General features: G+C 38.9%; 1 protein-coding gene across 1 annotated transcript in view; it reads left to right on the forward strand.

Annotated features, from left to right (window-relative positions):
* The window catches only part of CFAP47 (cilia and flagella associated protein 47), a 643784-nt gene that overhangs the window by 227795 nt on the left and 395750 nt on the right, over positions 1-20239 (forward strand). Inside the window, exons 36-39 of the mRNA XM_054005907.1 lie at positions 8708-8842; positions 9493-9605; positions 16023-16173; positions 18641-18729. Coding sequence (XP_053861882.1) covers positions 8708-8842; positions 9493-9605; positions 16023-16173; positions 18641-18729 — 488 coding nt within the window. The remainder of the gene's footprint in view (positions 1-8707; positions 8843-9492; positions 9606-16022; positions 16174-18640; positions 18730-20239) is intronic.

Consider the following 20239-nt stretch of genomic DNA (forward strand, 5'->3'; position numbering starts at 1 on the left):
TTTTTTTTGCAACAGCATCACACTGACTCCTATTTAGCTTGTGGTCAACTATAACCCCTAGATCCCTTTCTGCCATACTCCTTCCTAGACAGTCTCTTCCCATTCTGTATGTGTGAAACTGATTGTTCTTCCTAAGTGGAGCACTTTGCATTTGTCTTTGTTAAACTTCATCCTGTTTACTTCAGAGCATTTCTCTAATTTGTCCAGATCATTTTGAATTATGACCCTGTCCTCCAAAGCAGTTGCAATCCCTCCCAGTTTGGTATCATCTGCAAACTTAATAACCGTACTTTCTATGCCAATATCTAAGTCGTTAATGAACATATTGAACAGAGCCGGTCCCAAAACAGACCCCTGCAGAACCCCACTTGTTATGCCTTTCCAGCAGGATTGGGAACCATTAATAACAACTCTCTGAGTATGGTTATCCAGCCAGTTATGCACCCACCTTATAGTAACCCCATCTAAATTGTATTTGCCTAGTTTATCGATGATAAGAATATCATGCGAGACTGTATCAAATGCCTTACTAAAGTCTAGGTATATCACATCCACAGCTTCTCCTTTATCCACAAGACTCGTTATCCTATCAAAGAAAGCTATCAAATTGGTTTGACATGATTTGTTCTTTACAAATCCATGCTGGCTATTCCCTATCACCTTACCACCTTCCAAGTGTTTGCAGATGATTTCCTTAATTACTTGCTCCATTATCTTCCCTGGCACAGAAGTTAAACTAACCGGTCTGTAGTTTCCTGGGTTGTTTTTATTTCCCTTTTTATAGATGGGCACTATATTTGCCCTTTTCCAGTCTTCTGGAATCTCTCCCGTCTCCCATGATTTTCCAAAGATACTAGCTAGAGGCTCAGATACCTCCTCTATTAGCTCCTTGAGTATTCTAGGATGCATTTCATCAGGCCCTGGTGACTTGCAGGCATCTAACTTTTCTAAGTGATTTTTAACTTGTTCTTTTTTTATTTTATCTGCTAAACCTACCCCCTTCTCATTAACATTCACTATGTTAGGCATTCCTTCAGACTTCTCGGTGAAAACCGAAACAAAGAAGTCATTAAGTATCTCTGCCATTTCCAAGTTTCCTGTTACTGTTTTCTCCCTCTTCACTGAGCTGTGGGTCTACCCTGTCTTTGGTCTTCCTCTTGCTTCTAATGTGTTGATAAAAAGTCTTCTTGTTTCCCTTTATTCCCATAGCTAGTTTGAGCTCATTTTGTGCCTTTGCCTTTCTAATCTTGCCCCTGCATTCCTGTGTTGTTTGCCTATATTCATCCTTTGTAATTTGTCCTAGTTTCCATTTTTTGTATGACTCCTTTTTATTTTTTAGATCATGCAAGATCTCGCGGTTAAGCCAAGGTGGTCTTTTGTCACATTTTCTATCTTTCCTAACCAGCGGAATAGCTTGCTTTTGGGCTCTTAATAGTGTCCCTTTGAAAAACTGCCAACTCTCCTCCGTTGTTTTTCCCCTCAGTCTTGATTCCCATGGGACCTTACCTATCAGCTCTCTGAGCTTACCAAAATCTGCCTTCCTGAAATCCATTGTCTCTATTTTGCTGTACTCCCTTCTACCCTTCCTTAGAATTTCAAACTCTGTGATTTCATGATCACTTTCACCCAAGCTGCCTTCTACTTTCAAATTCTCAACGAGTTCCTCCCTATTTGTTAAAATCAAATCTAGAACAGCTTCCCCCCAGTAGCTTTTTCAACCTTCTGAAATAAAGCTGTCTGCAATGCAGTCCAAGAATTTGTTGGATAGTGTGTGCCCCGCTGTGTTATTTTCCCAACATATATTTGGTTAGTTGAAGTCCCCCATCACCACCAAATCTTGGACTTTGGATGATTTTGTTAGTTGTTTAAAAAAAAAATGTTCTCGAATGAACTGACACAGGAAACTGATAAAAGTTCACCCACTGTATCACCTGTGGGTGAACATTTCTCACAACCTCTATAGGTGACCTATCAATCCTCATCCTTAAAGGAAATCTGCACAACACATTCAAAAGTGCCTGGGAGCTTAAATTCATTACTCTGTTAGACATCAGAAATCAGGTAATTTTTGTTTAAATTAATAAAAAATATTTAATTTTTTAAAAATATATTGCCAGGGCAAACTTACTTTTTCTTCTTGTTGTCATTTACACATTTAGGACTCAGCAAAAAACAAAACAAAACTGTTTTATAACTCTTCTGTGTTCTCAGTAAAAATGTCCTACCAAAGAAAAGTTGTTTTTATTAAATACTTGTTTGCATATTCCCTGGAAAAGGTGAGCTGCACAGTTTGATGAATGCTTGCTTTGGTGCATAGATTTTTCTTTTTCTTTTTGTAATACAAATGCACTTAAATACCACTTGTAATACCTCTGGCAGGTAAGCAAGCTTCTACCAAAGTCTTCTGACAGCAGTTTCATCGTAATATAGAGAATATGGAACCTTCATGTCATTCATAACCATCATTAAGCTCCACAATCTGCCTTTAATAGAACTACAATGACATATAGTACATTCAGTTAAAATATTGTCTGAATAATGTACAGATCAGGATTGTAATAATGTCTTCAGTCGCTCATCCATTCTATTCTGGCTTACGGTTCCAAATTCACCAGCAAAACTGGTATGATTACATCTCTCAGAGGACGAGTCTGGATGCGGGTGATGCGGTTTTGGGGGGCAGGCTGGACAAAGTGTGTGCATCCTTCGAGTAGCTTGGAGAAGGGATTCCCTTTGTGACAGTTGCAGTGGCAGGGTCAGAGAATCTGCTGCTGTGTCATTCCTCTGTTCTTCCACCCCAAGTGGGGTAGACATTAGAGGTATACAGGGCTTTTTCTGTCATGGAACAGAGCTGCTTCTGGGTCTTGGTGAGAGAATAACCTTTTAATACCACTAAAACAACAAAAAGTCTGGTGGCACCTTAAAGACTAACAGATTTATTTGGGCATAAGCTTTCGTGAGTAAAAACCTCACTTCTTCGGATGCATATTTTAATACCGCTAAGACTCTCCTCAGTACCCAATCAAACCACTCAGGATGGGCCTTGGGCTGACGAGTTAGTCCATAGTCAGAATATCTGTTGGGAACAGAGTAATTCAGAACTTGCTTAAATATCTAAAAAGTTAAGTTTTGTTAGGAAAATGATTCCTTTTACTGTAGAATCACTTAAATACCCCTTTCCTTCAAGCAGTTAGGACTGACTGAATTACTGTCTTTCTTGGAACTTGGCTGAAGCCAGGTAATTCCTGTTACCAAGTGGCCATCCATGGTTATTAACTTTTTTTAAGGTTCACTAAGCATATTCTCGGTCAGCATCAGACTCTTTGTCTCAAGGTTGTAAGTAACTTTCAGAAGAATTTTGTGATAATATTGGAAAAGTGCCCTTTAATGTCCTTTATCTGAAAAATGACCGATTACGCTGTCTTGTAGATCTGAAAAGAGTATATTTGAGAATTCAGTCATTTGGAAAATCATCAGGCACATGTTTTGAATCTTTCAAGGAGATCAGACTTAGTATGAAGGTGGTCGAACATGCCACATGTAGATGAATATTTTCCTTTCTATAAACATCCAACATAAAGGACTCTAACTGCATTTTGGTCTTAGATTAGTGTTACAGTGAAACTAATGGTATATTAGACCCATATTATGTATAGTGATCATATCAAACAAGCGATCTCAAACATTATCTTAGTTTGGACTTCATCTTAATAGAGAGATTGTCTAGTAGACTACTTTCCATTCTTTCTATATGCAATCATTCCCATAACAATTGCTTATATGGGAAATTAATATTAGAAAATTGTGTGTGTTTTGCCTTATTTTAATATGTTTTGGTAGGAAGTGAGCTAGCACAAAGTTACTAGCGTGGACTCAAAGGACTACTAGTAAGTACTCTGCAGGCCACAGTTTGAGAACTGCTGATATAGAAGTGTGATTTTACTTTCAGCTAGTGGCAGATTTGTATAATCTGATTCAGACTATAATTGGGCAAAGGAGGGATTAGATGCACAAGAATCACTCACACAATATAGTTATGGAACAGTGGTGCTCCATGACTCTCAGCTGATGGCACCAGGCTTCCTAAAGGGGGTGGGGTGGTTCACTTCTACAATGGCCAGAGTGCTGTAGGAAGAATTTTGGCTTAGTCAGAATTCTTTGTGGAGTTCTAGCAACAGTGCAGCCTCTCTCAATACCTTCCAAGAACCCTGCCCTGTACAGGGCAGTGCCTAAAAGACATAATCCATCCCACAGTGTAAGCATTAATTTATTTCCCTAGGAAACTAACTTGTTATGACCTTACAACAATTAATTAAAGGTAAATGCTTACTTAAATTGAGGTGGTAATACAAAAGTACGATGATTGTTGGTTCAGTGTATGTAAACAGGACAGTTTCCACTTTCATTGGAAGGTAAAATTCTTGATCTTCATGCAGGGTGTTCAAGGTCCCCTATACATCTGTTTGGGGATCTGCTAGTTTCTGAGTTACTTCAACTAAAATAAAATAAGGCCATTGACATCTGTGTTCTCTCTTCTGCAGACAAAGTGATATAGTTAAGGGTCTGATCCTGAAAACAGTTACTTGCATAAATAGTAGTACTGATTTTAATGAACTAATCTTGTGAGCAAATATTTGCAAGATTAAATCTTAGTAGTATAAATATAGATGGCCATGGTACAGGGGTGGGTAGATGTACTCAAATATCTCAACACTGAAGGGCATCAGTGTGTAATGAATGTTCATACTGTGCACTTGGAAAAGCAGTTGCTGGGCTAATGACTCCACGTTGTGGTGTATTCTTTTAATAAATGGGCTTTAAAAGTTTATGCAGGAAAATAATAGTCTTTCTGTAGTATTTGAATTTTTGTGAGAATGCTGTTCTTGTAAGATCCAGACTGATTTTATTGTTGCTTAAAAAATTCAGTATATCTTCTTTACTTTTGGATAGCATATAACATTTAATTAAAAATACAATAACCATTGAGGGAAAATGTTTTACTTTCCATAGGAATGCCCCTGTGCCTTCCCCATCTCTGGGATGAGGGCAGAGGGTGGGAGAGATTTGATCAGACCAGAAGGAGGATGATCAACTCCTGGGAGGAGGCGGAGGGGGAGAGCCCATGCTGTAGCCTAGTTCCTCCTTGCACCTCGGAGTGCATGTGGGAGTGTGCCTAAGGGAGGGTCTTAGCTGTTTCCCATTGGCCAATTGGCGGAGGAGGGGAGCCGATTGTCTCTCTCAATTTAAAGCCTTCCCACTTACCATCTTGCTACTATTGTTGCTCTGCTTCGCTCGCCCTGCTGTAGAATTCTATTGTTACATTTCCAGAATGCCGTGGGTCGGTCTGACTGAATGCCAGTTTTTGGGATCAGGAAGGAATTTCTTCCCATCAAGACAGATTGGCAAGGAAAGGTTTTTACCTTCCTTGCAGCATTGTGGAGGTAGAGTTAAGGTTAAAAAACTAAAAGGGCCAGTTCCCAAAGGAGATGCACCCTGGATTTGGCTGGTGGATCTTTCACCTGTCAAGAGCAGGGGAGACCTGAAGTCTTCACAGATGTGGGGAGAACAAGAGGATTCAGAAGTGAGCTGAGTCCTTGCGGTTAGTCTGAGGAGGGTCTACTTTGAATTATAGATAGTGCTAGTAGCATGGTTTATTGTTAAGATTGCCCAGTGCTTCCCATAAGACCCTTTTATACAGTTGCTTATAACTTTGCCAGACCATTTGGGCTGAATTTTTCCATTCCCACCCTGCCTTTTTTTTATTATTATTTTATTTTTAATTTCAGCCAATACTGTTCAGCTGTTTCTGAGAATGAGGCTAAGGAAACATTTTGGTTTTGAATGTTAAAAATATTTTTGTGACCTTTTCTTTGGAAAGCTCTAATGCTCCGATGCTTTGGAGCAGGGACTTGAAATTTGATAGAGGGTAGCCTTTGTGTCAGGGATATGTCTTTTGCCATAACCATGAAAGTCTGCCCAAATGTGGCCAAGTTATAAGCCTTTAAAAATTGCAGTTTGTGCATGCACAGTAGAGACTTCTTAGAGTAGCAGCGGAATTCTCCAAAGATTTTGTCCTGAACATGCTCAAGTTTTCACATCTCCTAGTGCCAACCATACTGCGCATGCACCATCCCCACAAAGTAACTGAGCATGATCCATCCCTTCACATATGCATCTGGGCCATCCTCCCAGAGCAGCTGAGCATGCTCTATCACTTCACAGGTCTGACATATGACAGGATTGTGCGTGCATCATCCCTACAGAAAAGTAAAGCTCAGGAAAGGACTGCAGAGGCTTAGATGGATTTTTCTTGTAATGGCTGCACCCAGCTGCTTGGGGCTGTGGTGGGTCTGGGCACCAGAACAGAGAGGAGGGAGCTTCTCTTTCCTGTGCTCTCTATGACACCCCTGCCCCCTCCGACTGACACATGCGAAGTATGAAGGAGGAAGCCTTTTCCCTCAGCAAAGATTATTTTGCTTTTAATATTATTTTCCCCACCCTATAGTCATACCTTTCATGAACACATGTTGTACATGGGAATGCACTTGCATAGTATTGGAGGACTCTATCATGGGAAGCAATGACTCTGAAAAAGAGCTAGGGTCATGGTGGGTAATTAGCTGAAAATGAGCTCCCAGTGTAGTGATTTGGCCAAAAGGGTTAATGCAATCCTTGGATGTATACACAGGAATATTGAATGTATAAATGGGAATATAAAGTAGTTATAGGAAGGCTATATTATTAAATCTGTATTTGATTCTGGTGTGACCCCCGCTAGAATGCTGTGTCAGTTCTGGTGTCCACAATTCAAGAAAGATGTTGATAAATGGAAGAGGGTTCAGAGAAGAGACATGAGAATGATTAAAGGATTGGAAAATGTGCCTTATAGTGATAGACTCTAGGAGCTGAGTATGTTTATCCTAACAAAGAGAACATTAAGGGATGACTTCCTCACAGTCTGAGAGTACCTACATGGGGGAACAAAAGTTTAATGGCATGCTCTTCAGTCTGGCAGAGAAAGGTATAACATGGTTAAATGGTTGGAAGTTGAAGCTAAACAAATTCAGATTGGAAACAAGGTGCAAAATTTTGACATTGAGGGTAATTAACATTTAGAACAAATTGGTGGTGGTGGATGTTTAGACACTGGCAACTTTTAAATCAAGATAGGATATTATATTTAAATTGGCTGCCTTTAAAACAGGAATTAATTCAGGGAAGTTCTGTGGCCTGTGCTATGCAGAAGGTCAGACGAGATGATCACAGTGGTCTCTTCTGGTCTTATAAACTAAGAACTTTTATTTCTTCATTATGTGATGAAGGGTGTGAAAAGTCCATGCAGACACATGGTGTAAGAGTTTTAGGTTTCTGTAAACAATGATCTATTTAAAATCTGAGCAATAAAGACTTAACTTGATCTGCATTTCTTGTCATTTGAATTGATATTTTTCTCAAAACAAATATATTGAGGGGGTATTGATAGCAACTTCCATTTGTAAAGGGCTCTGTAAGAGAGAGGTGTTATTGTATTGTCATGTAGTAATCTTAATTTTACAGAAATTTGTAACTTTTTAAAAATGTTTATGTAGAAATAATTAGTATGAGTTTGGTTAGGAAATTTTAAAAGGTAAATGTTAAATAAAAGTTGGTTTATTAGAAAACTGCTTAAGAAATGTATTTCTCTAATCACTGAGTTTTATTTATTTTTGTTGTTATTCCCTTTCTAGTCAAATGAATGCTTTCCCCCCCAAACTATGGAAGAAAGGTGCACAATAACTTTCTTCATTTCATTGTACAGTAACTCCTCACTTAACATTGTATTTTTCAGGAACATAACTACAACTTTAAGTGAAACGATGTTAAACTAATCCAATTTTCCCATAAGATTTAATGTAAATGTGGGGGATTAGGTTCCAAGGAAATTTTTTTGGGCAGACAAAAGGCATTATATACTGTACAGTACTGTGGTTTGGAAGTGCCCCTGGCTTACCCCACACAGGCACAGCCTGCTGCAGGCAAGGACGCTAGGAAGCACCTTCACAACAGCCGCGGCAGCTTACCTGGAGAAGAACAGGTGCTGACTTTGCCAAGGGATGCTCCAGGCCTACCTCTTCCCACCTCCACTCCACCTCCTCTCCGGAGCAGCCACATCTCCGCTCCTTTCCCGCCCCCCCAAAGTCCTAAGCGATGGGGGAAGCACTGGGGGGGAGGGGAGGAGGCAGAGAAGAGGAACTTGTGCAATGCTCCCTTGTAAAGTCGCTGCTCTTCCACAGAATCTCACAAGCAGTGGACAGAGCAGGCAGCCAGACGACGTTATAAGGGAGCATTGCACAACTTTAAATGAGCATGTTCCCTAATTGAGCAGCGACGTAACTTTTTGAAACAATGTTAAACGGGAGGATGTTAAGTGAGGAGTTACTGTATAGTTAATGAGTTTTCTTACTAGACTTTATCGTTGATCCTCTTGACATTTTCCTATGCTGAGAAAAGATTCATATTCAAGATGGTAATGAAATTGTTCATATCAGTTATGCAAGTAACTCAAAACTTTTTTTTTTTTAAAAGAGCAATTTGAAAATAAGTGTGCACGTTAATGAGATATTTTACATTTCAAATTCTGTATCTTAATAAATCACTATCAATTATACACATGAGATTAGACTAAATATCCGGTGGTCATTGATCTTTTTTTCCTGTTTAAAATTAGGCCACCGACATCTGTGATCCAAACCCAGTCATGATGCTTATGCTCTGCGTCTATTTATACGAAAGGCTCCCTCAGTATTTACCCAAGAAGACTGTTGAATTTACTGGAGCTTTCCATGCTACTGTTGTTAGACAGGTACTGCTATATTTGGATTTAGGTCTGAATCACTCCCAGCACTAAAATTTACCATTTATGTGGAATATATATTACACACACATTTTTGTATTAATGGATCACATGTTCCCCTCTGCTACTCAATACAGAGATTATAGAATGAGGAAGAATGGCCCCTTTTTAGTTTTCTTCAGATTTGGGGTTCTGGCTTCCACAGCTGTTTCCTCCACTGATTTCAGTCAGTGCAGGAGCTTCTCCAAGAGTCTAGTTGTGGCTTTCTGGGATCAGAGAGAGAGAGGAACTAGAGAATAGCTGCTGATGTGGGGTTACAATGCTTGCAGGATCCAATGGGAACGATACTCTAGAAGAAACAGCGGTTGAAAGATCTGGGGGAAGAGAGTCTGCTCTCCCGCTGGAAATATGTGATCTGCATAATTCTATATGGATTTCCTAGCAGATCCACAAGAATGGCACAAAACACTGGACTATATTGATATATGTTTGAAGGCTGTATTCCAGGGTGAGAGTCTGATTACTTTATTTGTTGCTAAAGGGTATATTCTATGTTATACTTAGTATGTGTGCCCCCAAAGACTGAGCGATGGATGCATGTTTCAATTCTAAAAGTAAATAAGTAAAAGTAGAATAACTTCTATCGATTGTTGTGATAGGTGCGTCTGAAAAACCCAAGCTTTAAACCTTTGGTGTACAACGCTACAATTGTAGGAAGAGAGTCTGCTGATTTCTTATTACCTAAAGGAAACACTGTCGTCATTGCCCCAAAGTAAGTAACCATCTGTTTAGTTTTATTGAATGTGATGTCCTGATAGATTTAGCAATGCATAAGTATAAAAGTTTGTAGAGGAACAATAGAATGCATTCACTTATAAACGCAGACACAGAATAAACAGTATAAGGATCAAATTCTGTTCCTTGTGAAATTGGTGTGAATCCAGAGTAACTCATCAATGGCATATTTAATATAAATAATAATAATATATGGAGATATACCTATCTCATAGAACTGGAAGGGACCCTGAAAGGTCATCAAGTCCAGCCCCCTGCTTTCACTAGCAGGACCAAGTACTGATTTTGCCCCAGATCCCTAAGTGGCCCTCTCAAGGATTGAACTCACAACCCTGGGTTTAGCAGGCCAATGCTCAAACCGCTAAGCTATCCCTCCCCCAATTAATTTACAGATTACCTCAACAGAACTCAGAGTACATATTTTCAGTTATTGCAGGGAGCTCCTCTCTTCTGATAAATGATGAAAGCTTTAAGTTTGAGCTGGATCTACTGTTCTAAAGCTTTTTCCCCTCCTCCCGCTCTCCCCCCCCCAACTAGAGCTAACCATGCCCCTTAGCAAGTCCATCCAACTTTTTGACGTGAACACATTAGGTTAGATTGTGCAGCTAAGAATAATTTCTAATAGGCTGTTTTGTTTTGATTTCTCATTGTTATACTCTAGCAGGATTGAATGGTTAAGAGGGCATGTCAAGGCTTTAATAGTGTTGTTAACTAACCTCTTCGCAGTTCCACCAGATGAGAATTGTAAAGGTACAACATGTTCTTTCTATACCCTAACTTTCTGAAACTTAACTGACGTAAGGGTCACAAAGGGATGTAAAATGTTTAGAAACTGTTGTTGCAATGGATATTTACTAGCTGAAAACCCAACTTCTATGTCTACAACAGTAATTCTCAAACTTTTGTACTGGTGACCCCTTTCACATAGCAATCCTCTTGAGTGCAACCCCCTTATAAATTAAAAACACTTCTAAATATATTTAACACCATTATAAATGATAGATGCAAAGCGGGGTTTGGGGTGGAGGCTGACAGCTCGTGACCCCTCATGTAATAACCTCGCAACCCCCTGAAGGGTCCCGACCCCTAGTTTGGGAACCCCTGGGCTAGCATGTGTCCTGCTTCCTCTGTGTTTGATTGTTGAATTTTCTGCACTTTATGTATGTGATTGGTCATATGTCTGGGTACAGGTCTTTCAGTGTATGTAGTTTAACTACAAAATACCAGATCCTCTGGACAATTGAAGTGCAGATGCAATGAATCCATGTATGGAAAGCAAAGGTCACAGTTTGTAGGAAAACTATTCAAGCTGGTAGAAGGAGTAAATATAAAAAGTATTGCTAATGAAGACCGTTTCCTTTAAAAAGTTCAAAGAAGGGTCAGCATAAATACAGTGCTCTGTTAAGATGATCAAAAATGTTATATTAAATAACACCCTTATTATAAATATATATAGAAAGCATAAATGGGAAATGCTATGTTGTTATTGATCTTTGCAGCTAATTTGATTGTTTTCCTTACATTTGCTTCAGATAAAAATTAAAAAGGTAATCTTTGAAAATAGAATGTATTTTTTATTAAAATTCAATACCGTGGTTGTTTTTCACTTAACCTTTTCAAGTACATAAAAAGACGCACGCAAATATATACAAGTTTTTCTTTAAGACTGGCATTAAATACTGTAGCAGACATCTTGGATAAATGCATGGAAATGAAAGCTGACTCAAAAGTTAATCATCTATTGGTGACTTCTGCATACAGCCCTGAATATAGTTTATGATAACATTAGCTTGTTTATACTCATGGGCCACCAAGTTAAACATTTTGTAAGATGTAATTAATAGCTTTGTTAATATGGGGAGAAATACAAAATGTAATAACCTAAAGCAGGGAAAAACAGATGAGGTAGATTCTTTATATTAGAATACAATCTCTTACTTGGTTTTTAATTTCTAGGGAAATATTAGTAAAGTGATGAATAAGCTACAGTCTCTATTTAATTGGTTATGTCTGGACTACATGCTTTTCTTCAAGGTATCACTGCAGGGGAGTTACTCAGAACTTTCTGATGTCTGCTGTAGAAAGACTTAGAGTCTGTAAGGAAGTGAAGGAGAAAGAGTGGCTTCTAACTGAGTTCTACATAGGAAGACCAATGCAAGGAGTCTGGATTAGAAGCAAATGAGAATTTCCAATGCCTCTGATGAGAAAAAATTGGATATATTTGGCATTACTGAAACCTGGTGGGATTATTTCCATGACTGGAATGTTAAAATCAGTGGTAATGACCTATTCAGGAATGATAGAGGGCATAAAAGAGGTGGGGAATGGCACTCTATATTAAAGACACCGTTACCCACTTCAGGATTATTGATAACTCAAAACCACGGGATCTTGACTATATATGAATCAGCGTGCTAACTATTAAAGCCCAGGAAAGGGTACTAGCAGGACTCTGTTACAGAGCTCAGAATCTGTTACTCCTTAATTACCTGTATGTAATGTGTGGAAAGAAGAATTGTGTTGTTATGGGGGACTTCAATTTGGGAGAGACATGCAGCCAATAGTAAAAAATCATTAGAGTTTCTAAAAGTTATAAATGATGGAGTGAGTAGGAATAGGGAGATTTTTTTCTTCTGTGTAAAGCATTGATAAGACCAATGCTGGAATACTGCATACAGTTTTGGTGTCCATGTTCTAAAAAGGGATGTTTAATAAGTGGGGAGAATGAAGAAAAGACGAACAAAAATGATTCAAAGGCTGAAGAAAATGTCTTTTACTGAGAGACTTAAAGCTCAATCTGTTTAGTTTATCAAAAAGAAGAGGTGGCTTGTTTATGATGTACAAATATGCAGGCAAGTATTAAAGGGGTCTTTAATCTAACAGAAAAAGGCCTGACTAGAACCCGTGGCTAGAAACTGAAGCTAGATTAATTCAAATTAGAAATTAGGCACAAATTTTTAACAGTGAGGGTGATTAACCACTGGAACAATTGTCTTCAAATCAAGATTAGATGTCTTTCTGGAAGATGTGCTTTAGCTAAACCAAGTTACTGGGCTCAGTACAGGGATACTGAGTTAAATTTAATGACGTGATATCCAGGAAGTCAGACTAGATTATTTAAGGGTCCTTTCAGATTTGAAATTCTATGAACCTATGTAACTCACAGTAAGAAAAAACAACTTTTTTCTGACTCTTCCTATGCAGAAAACTAAATCTGCTTAATTAAATTAAAAATACAGAGGTTTAAATTTGGCTGGGTTGTTTGTTTTATGATGATGGACTGTACAAGATTAAGCTAATAATGATTTTCAGACCGCTCTGAACACTTTATAACAAACATGCCCACAGCAGTGAGCTTGGAGTGGAGTTCACTACTATAATAGTGAGAGAACAAATAGGGTTATCTGAAGTTGTTCCACAAGGAGACAAAAGGCTAGTTTTGTCGGAGCTTACATTTGACACTGAGCATGGGAGAAGATGTGACTTTAAACCTCCTTTGTGCCCCTTTGGTCCTGTGTTGGTCTGGTGATGTAACACATCACAGCATAAATTGGCGCATAGCTCCACTGAAGTCAAGCTACATTGGTTTATACCAGCTAAAAACCTGACCGCTTTATCTGAAAGCAATTAAGCAAGTTTCACACAAACCCAACTTTTCTGAGCACCACTGGAGTGGCGTTCTCAATTGGTTAAGGCTAGAGAATTTATAGTAACCCCTAGATTTGCTTTTCTGTCTTTCATATTTCTCAGACTCTCTCTTATGGCTCTGCACAGCTCTGCCCCATATAGATCTGCCATCACTCCCTTCATCACATCTTGTGTTCTGACCACTCTTCTTTGTTTTGTTTTCTCTTATTCTCAATTCTGTGTCCTTTTTTTGTGTTGCTCTCCAGGCCTGGCACAACATCTCTTTTCCTGCACCATGCATCCTTTCTCTCCCCCTTTAAAACCCACAATTTTTGCTTTCCTTGCTGCCACTGACTTACATGCCTGTACTATTAACTCTTCCTTTATTGACCTTCCTGATACATTGTTTCCATTTTGTTTTAACTCTCCTTTGCCTACCACTTTCCTTTGTCTGTTTTGTTTGCTCTCTGGGTCACATTTAGCTTGTAGGCTGTCTGGGACAATGCCATGCATCCCTTCAATCTCTGTAAAGCACTATGCAAAGTTATTATCCTATACAAATATTGAATGATTAATATTGATTTTACAGATAATAGTAATTAATATTAATAGTTCATTTGCAGCGTTCATATATTCCCCAACCCCCCCCCCCACCTAATACGTTAAAATTTTTATATGTATGTCACCCTGGTTCAGCACAGCCAATACAAGCTTCCCCCACATTTTGGACTGACCACAGCATTACGCATATTGCCTCTTAAACTACTGTGGCTTAGGGCAACCTTACATCAAGATGACCTAAATGTATATCTTCTATTTTGATCAGCTTTACTGTGCTCTTGACTTTGTGGATGTTTATAATACATATAGTTCTCAAGTACCAAAAGCATCGGTTGTTTAGAAATCGTTTTTATAAGATCGATTGTGTTCCCCCCCCCCCCCAAAATGCTCTAAATGCATTAAGTCGGCAGACTGCGTCCACAGTACCGAGGCTCGCGTCGATTGGAGCATTGCACTGTCTGGAGCATTGCACTGTGGTAGCTATCCCACAGTTCCTGCAGTCTCTGCTGCCCATTGGAATTCTGAGTTGATATCCCAATGCCTGATGGGGCAAAAACAGTGTCGCGGGTGATTCTGAGTACATGTCGTCAGGCCCCACCCTCCCTCCCTCCCTCCCTGCCGTGAAAGCAATGGCAGACAATCGTTTCGCGCCTTTTTTTGTCATGTGGACGGGTCCAGGCTTAAATCGAGGTAACGCTGCTAACTTCGACCTAAAATCGTAGTGTAGACCAGGCCTCAGTCTGCTGTTTTTTTAGGGCTGCTTCTATGAATCGGCAGGGCATTAGTATTAACAGGATTAACCAAAAGTATTAACCAGATGACCTCATAGTTTAAGTTTTCACTTTCTTCTACTTTGTTTTAAGTGATTCCAATTCAAGCATCCCACAAAATCTGGGTGCCTCTCCTTTCTGACAGGTTTCAGAGTGGTAGCCGTGTTAGTCTGTATCAGCAAAAAGACTGGGAGTGGGTGCGTCATTACACAAAATAAAGCTATTTCCCCATGCTAATTTTTCCCCCTAATGTTACTCACACGTTCTTGTCAACTGTTGGAAATGGGCCATCTGATTATCACTACAAAAGTTTTTTTTTTCTCCTGCTGATAACAGCCCACCTTAACTGATTACTCTCATTATAGTTAGTATGGCAACACGCATTTTTTCATGTCCTCTGTGTATGTATATATATCTTCCTACTGTATTTTCCACTGCATGCATCCAATGAAGTGGGTTTTAGCCCACGAAAGCTTATGCTCAAATAAATTTGTTAGTCTCTAAGGTGCCACAAATGCTCCTCGTTCTCCTTTCTGAGTAGCTATATTATTACCATATTTCATAGAGAATCTTTTTTTCCCCCTGAAATACTATGTATTTTTAGCTTCTGTAATTCCCGTGCTTTAAAACAGCCTTCTGTTTTTCACCCATGCCCTGTTGTTTTTCTGACCTCAGTACCATTCTAAGATGTTTGTAGGCACAAAGTCCTATGAACCCAAGCTTATTCTTCAATAATATAATGATAATTAATCTTTCATTGTCCCAGGGCTAGGGAAAATCATACTTTTTTCACCTCTTTTAGAATCTCATTCTATGTGGGTTTATCAGCTACACAGTCTTCATTTACACGAAAGCAGTTTTTCCTTCATCTCTAATTATATGCTAAATCCTGAAATCCTTATTTGTTTTTACTCAGCCCTCACCCAATAGGACTTGACTGAGAGTTTGCTTAAGGACTTCTGGATTTGGCCCACAATATTTGTAGTAAAGTATCTAATTGTTTAACTTTTAAACTTCTCTTGGATGAAAGGGAACACACAATAAACTTACTGGTAATTGTTATCCTAGAATAAACATACAAGGAAAGGGTGGCACTTTCTGCACAAGAGTATAAAAACAATAACATTTAATATTTAAACTTTACACTGATAGTACAAGTAAACAAACACATTTTTTCTAAATTATTATTTCTCACTCTCTCTCCCTCTTCCCCTCCTTTTTATTAACAAACAAAAACAGCTTTTGGACACAGCATTGCATATTGGCGAATTCAAAAGTAATTCTCCTTTTCTCCATCCTCTCTTCAAAAATCTTTTAAAAATGTTCTGGTACTGAAATGACCCTCCAGGTTTCTTTGGTAATAATTTGTGAGGTTAATTTATTTAATTCTAAAGAAAGTGATTCCTTTATTTTTTTTTATTTTTTTTTTTAACTAGGAGCCAAATAAATATAAATGTGGAATTCACTAGTCGCTTTTTACATCCTGCTGAAGCAATGTTGTTGTTGGTTTCGAAGACTGTAAGTGGAGTAGGAGGTACAACAATGACTTTCTCTCTGAAATCTAAAGTCAGCCGTATTGACCCTGCTGTAAGTACTGTGTATGTCATTTGAAAAACTGTGAATGTTCCTGTAAATCACTCACAAAAATTCTTGGACTTACATGATATGTAGGATTGACAGTAAAACAAAAATCTAATTTTGTGAAAAAATTAATTGTTTCAGCATTTGTTTTAGTTCCTTATCAAAATGAAAACTAGACCTTTTGAAATAAGAATTAGAGAGACAAACATATCCCTACTGCAGAATAGCCAAAACCCCAATGGTTAGGGCACTCAGTTGGGACGTAGGAGACTCAGAATGAAGTTCCTGTGCCAAATCAGGCTGATAGGGGACTTGAACCCAGGTCGCCTACATTTCAGGGGAGTAACTTAACCGCTGGGCTAACGGCTATTCTGGGGTGTCTTTCTATTTGCCTTTTTCTCTCCCCTGCACCATTTCCACCCTGGGCCTGAACCATTTCAGTTTTGACAAGCTGACATTTTTCAAACAAAAAACAGTTTGTTGAAAAACTCCCAACCAGCTCAAATGATATATCAAATATAAACAAGGCTTGGGGTAAAAATTTCAAAAGCATCTAAGGGACTTCCATTTTCAAAAGTGACCTAGGCACTTAGAAGCTTAAGTCCTATTAACTGTCAATGGGACTTAGGTACAAGGCCGGCTCCAGGCACCAGCTTAACAAGCAGGTGCTTGGGGCGGCCAAGGGAGAGGGGCGGCACCTGCGGCAATTCGGGGGTGGCGGGTCCCTCACTCTCTCTGGGAGTGAAGGACCTGCCGCTGAACTGCTGCCGCCGATCGCGGCTTTTTTTTTTTTCAATTGCTGCGTCGATCGCAATCGTGGCTTTTTTTTTTTTTTTTTTTGCTTGGGGCGGCAGAAATGCTGGAGCCGGCCCTGCTTAGGTATTTAAGTGCCTAAAGATGGAGATGAGCACCTAGTGGAATTTTCAGTGGGAGTTAAGCATGTAGGCACTTCTGAAAATCATGGAGAGCAGCCATCTGCATCTTTAGGCACCTAAATACCTTTAATAATCTGACCCTTAGTGCCTAGTTACTTTTGAAAATGGAACTTGGACACCTACATCACTTAGATGCTTTTGAACATTTTACACCTGGTGTTCCGTCCATTGAGAAATGACTTTATTTTTTACATTAAGGATATGTCTACACTGCAAAAAATAAAACACCCCACCATCCGTGGCAGGTCAACTGACTTGAGACTTGCTGGCAGAGGATTTTTTCCCGCCCCCCCCCCTTTTTTTTTTTTTTTGCTGTGTAGAGATATCCTAAGTATTAAAAACCTAGTACTTGTGACATAGACCTGTTTCTTGCTGAGACAAGTTACTTGTTTGACCATTTCTATGTAAGAGTCCAAAATAAAACATAGATTTGTAGTATCTAGCATGTATGTATAATTCTGTAATTCTTGGAATGTGCTGAAACCATGATCACATTATTAGTTTAATATTAGGAAAAAGTGTGTATGGGACTCTTCTGAAACTTATGTGGGTGACAGTTGAGCCTCATTTGCAACTGTGTTTCTCCACTGTTAGCCAAGTGGGTGTAGTAGACTTTTTTGGTTAACTAGATCAGCTGTAAATGTTATGACCTGTTTTATGTCTCTAAGAAAAAAGTATGGATAACTGTATGAGGAATATGTTTTTACCAGGAGAGTCTGTGATCGCTGTAGCTCAGATTGCATAATGCTTTCCCCTCACCCTGCTTTCAATCACAGACTAGTTTCTGAAATTTTCATCATCTAGGCTCTAATACTAAGATTTGGTTTCTCCCAAAAGATTATTTGTTTTGCTCAAACTTTCCACAACCAGTTAAGCAATTTTTTGAGACAAGTGAAGGAAAAACCCAATTTCCCAATATAGAAGAAGAAAATTGTGCAGTTTTTCTTTTTATAAACAGCTTTCTAGATAGAATGACTGGAGGGAGGGTGAAACTGATGAAATTTGGCATTGAAATAGCTATTACAGAGGAGAAGTTTATTTAAATGTTCTGGTGAAAGTTGGTTTTGATTTTGAGTTATGGGTATAACTCTGAAAACTCCATGCTGTTCATGCACAATACATTTTACGTTTTATTTTTCTCTTAGTATGGAGATAGTTGAGCTTAAAGATGTCTGCACTGCACATCCATACATGGCTTGGTTGCGTAGTGAAAAGTGTACTGAAGGTGCCCATCGGCTGAGAATAAGGGATTCCAGGATCACAGGAAAGAGACTTCCTCCTGCAAATAGATCCAGATTATAAAATATAGATGTGCTATTGTCTGTTTTTAGGAAATCAAGCATCACTTATTTTTTTTGAGGGGGAGGGGAAATTAGCAAATTCCAGACAATAGACTATATTAAGGTAGCTACTCAAAGGCCAAGAAATGTCAAAATTAATGTTGCTGCCTTGTTTGTATGCATTAAGTACGGAGTTTTTTTTTTTTTTTTTTTTTTTTTAATTTTCCGACACTGCTATAACTTTTTATTCTCTTTTAGGGTGTAATAAAATGCAAATCCCCATGTTATGAACGGAAGAAAGTTAGTCTGAATGTTACTAGTCCCTTCAGAACTGATGGAATATTCAGGTAGGCAATGTTGTGAAGACAAAATCATAACTATAATATTATGTATATCTAGTCTTTTCCATAATTTTCTCCAGTTTAAAAAGGTAGGAAAACTTGAAGTTAAATTACAGGAACTGCTCACTTAATGTTGTAGTTATATTCCTGAAAAATGTGACTTTATGAGAAATGATGTTAAGCGAATCCAATTTCCCTATAAGTATTAATGTAAATATGCTGCTTTAATATCTCAGTGCTGTGTGATCTGGCTCCAGATTTTGTCTTTAATCTGCAGAGCCAAATACAGGACCATAAAATTAATTTGTATTTAAGAGCACAGAACACAAAACAGTTTTCAGTATTATTTCTGGCTTCTCTTAATGATAGCCTGTTTAATACACACATTGCCTCCTTGTAATTTCATATATGATAGGCTAAAATGAGATATGCCATAAAATCCCAGGAATTACAAAGTACCCTCATTGGTGAAACATGAAAGATTGATGGAAATTTGTCAGTGTGCTTTTTTGTTACGTGACTGGTACTCATTCATGTTAATTCATCGCTGTTTTATTTTCGGTGGGGTTTTAAGTGAATTTAATGTTTGCTAGGTTGACAGTCCTGAGGATGGAAGTCCTCTGTTTATCCACAAAATAGAATCATAGGACTTGAAGGGACCTCGAGAGGTCATCTAGTCCAGTCCCCTGCACTCATGACAGGACTAAGTATTATCTAGACCATTCCTGACAGGTATTTGTCTAACCTGCTCTTAAAAATCTCCAATGATGGAGATTACACAACCTCCCTGGGCAATTTATTCCAGTGCTTAACCACCCTGACAGTTAGGAAGTATTTCCTAATGTCCAACCTAAACCTCCCTTTCTGCAAGTTAAGCCCATTGCTTCTTGTCCTATCCTCAGAGGTTAAGAAGAACAATTTTTCTTCCTTCTCCTTGTAACAGTATTTTACATACTTGAAAACTGGATCCAGAATGGTAGCAGCTTGTGAAGTTGCTTTCACTGCCCCACCATTGTGCTTTGACCTGAACTACCTAAGGGGGGTCAGATGAATTAGTTTAGTTCTTCTTCTAATGCTTGCTCATATTGATTCCAATAGGTGTGCGTGCACTGCGTGCATGATCGTCAGAAGATTTTTACCCTAGCAACACTCGGTGGGTCGGCTGAGGCGTCCCCTGGAGTGGCGCCCTTACGGTGCCGGATATATGCCCCTGCCGACCCAGCGCCCCCTCAGTTCCCTCTTACTGCCCGTGATGGTCGTTGGAACTGTGGAGCGCTGCATCGCTGATCTCCACCTCCCTAGCTCTTTACTTGTACTGTAAATAATTGTTTAGTGTAGTTTTTAATAGTTTTAACAGTTATAGTGTAGTTAATAGTAAGTTTTGTTGATAGTGTAGATCGTACTTGGAGGAAACGGGGTTTATCCCCTTCCCTCCTTCCCGGTACCAGGGCCCATGCCTAGGTCTCTGGGTTTCAAGCCCTGCTTGGCCTGTCTCAAGCCGATGCCTACGGGAGAC

The sequence above is a fragment of the Malaclemys terrapin genome, chromosome 1 (assembly GCF_027887155.1).
Source record: "Malaclemys terrapin pileata isolate rMalTer1 chromosome 1, rMalTer1.hap1, whole genome shotgun sequence".
Taxonomy (NCBI): Eukaryota; Metazoa; Chordata; order Testudines; family Emydidae; genus Malaclemys; species Malaclemys terrapin.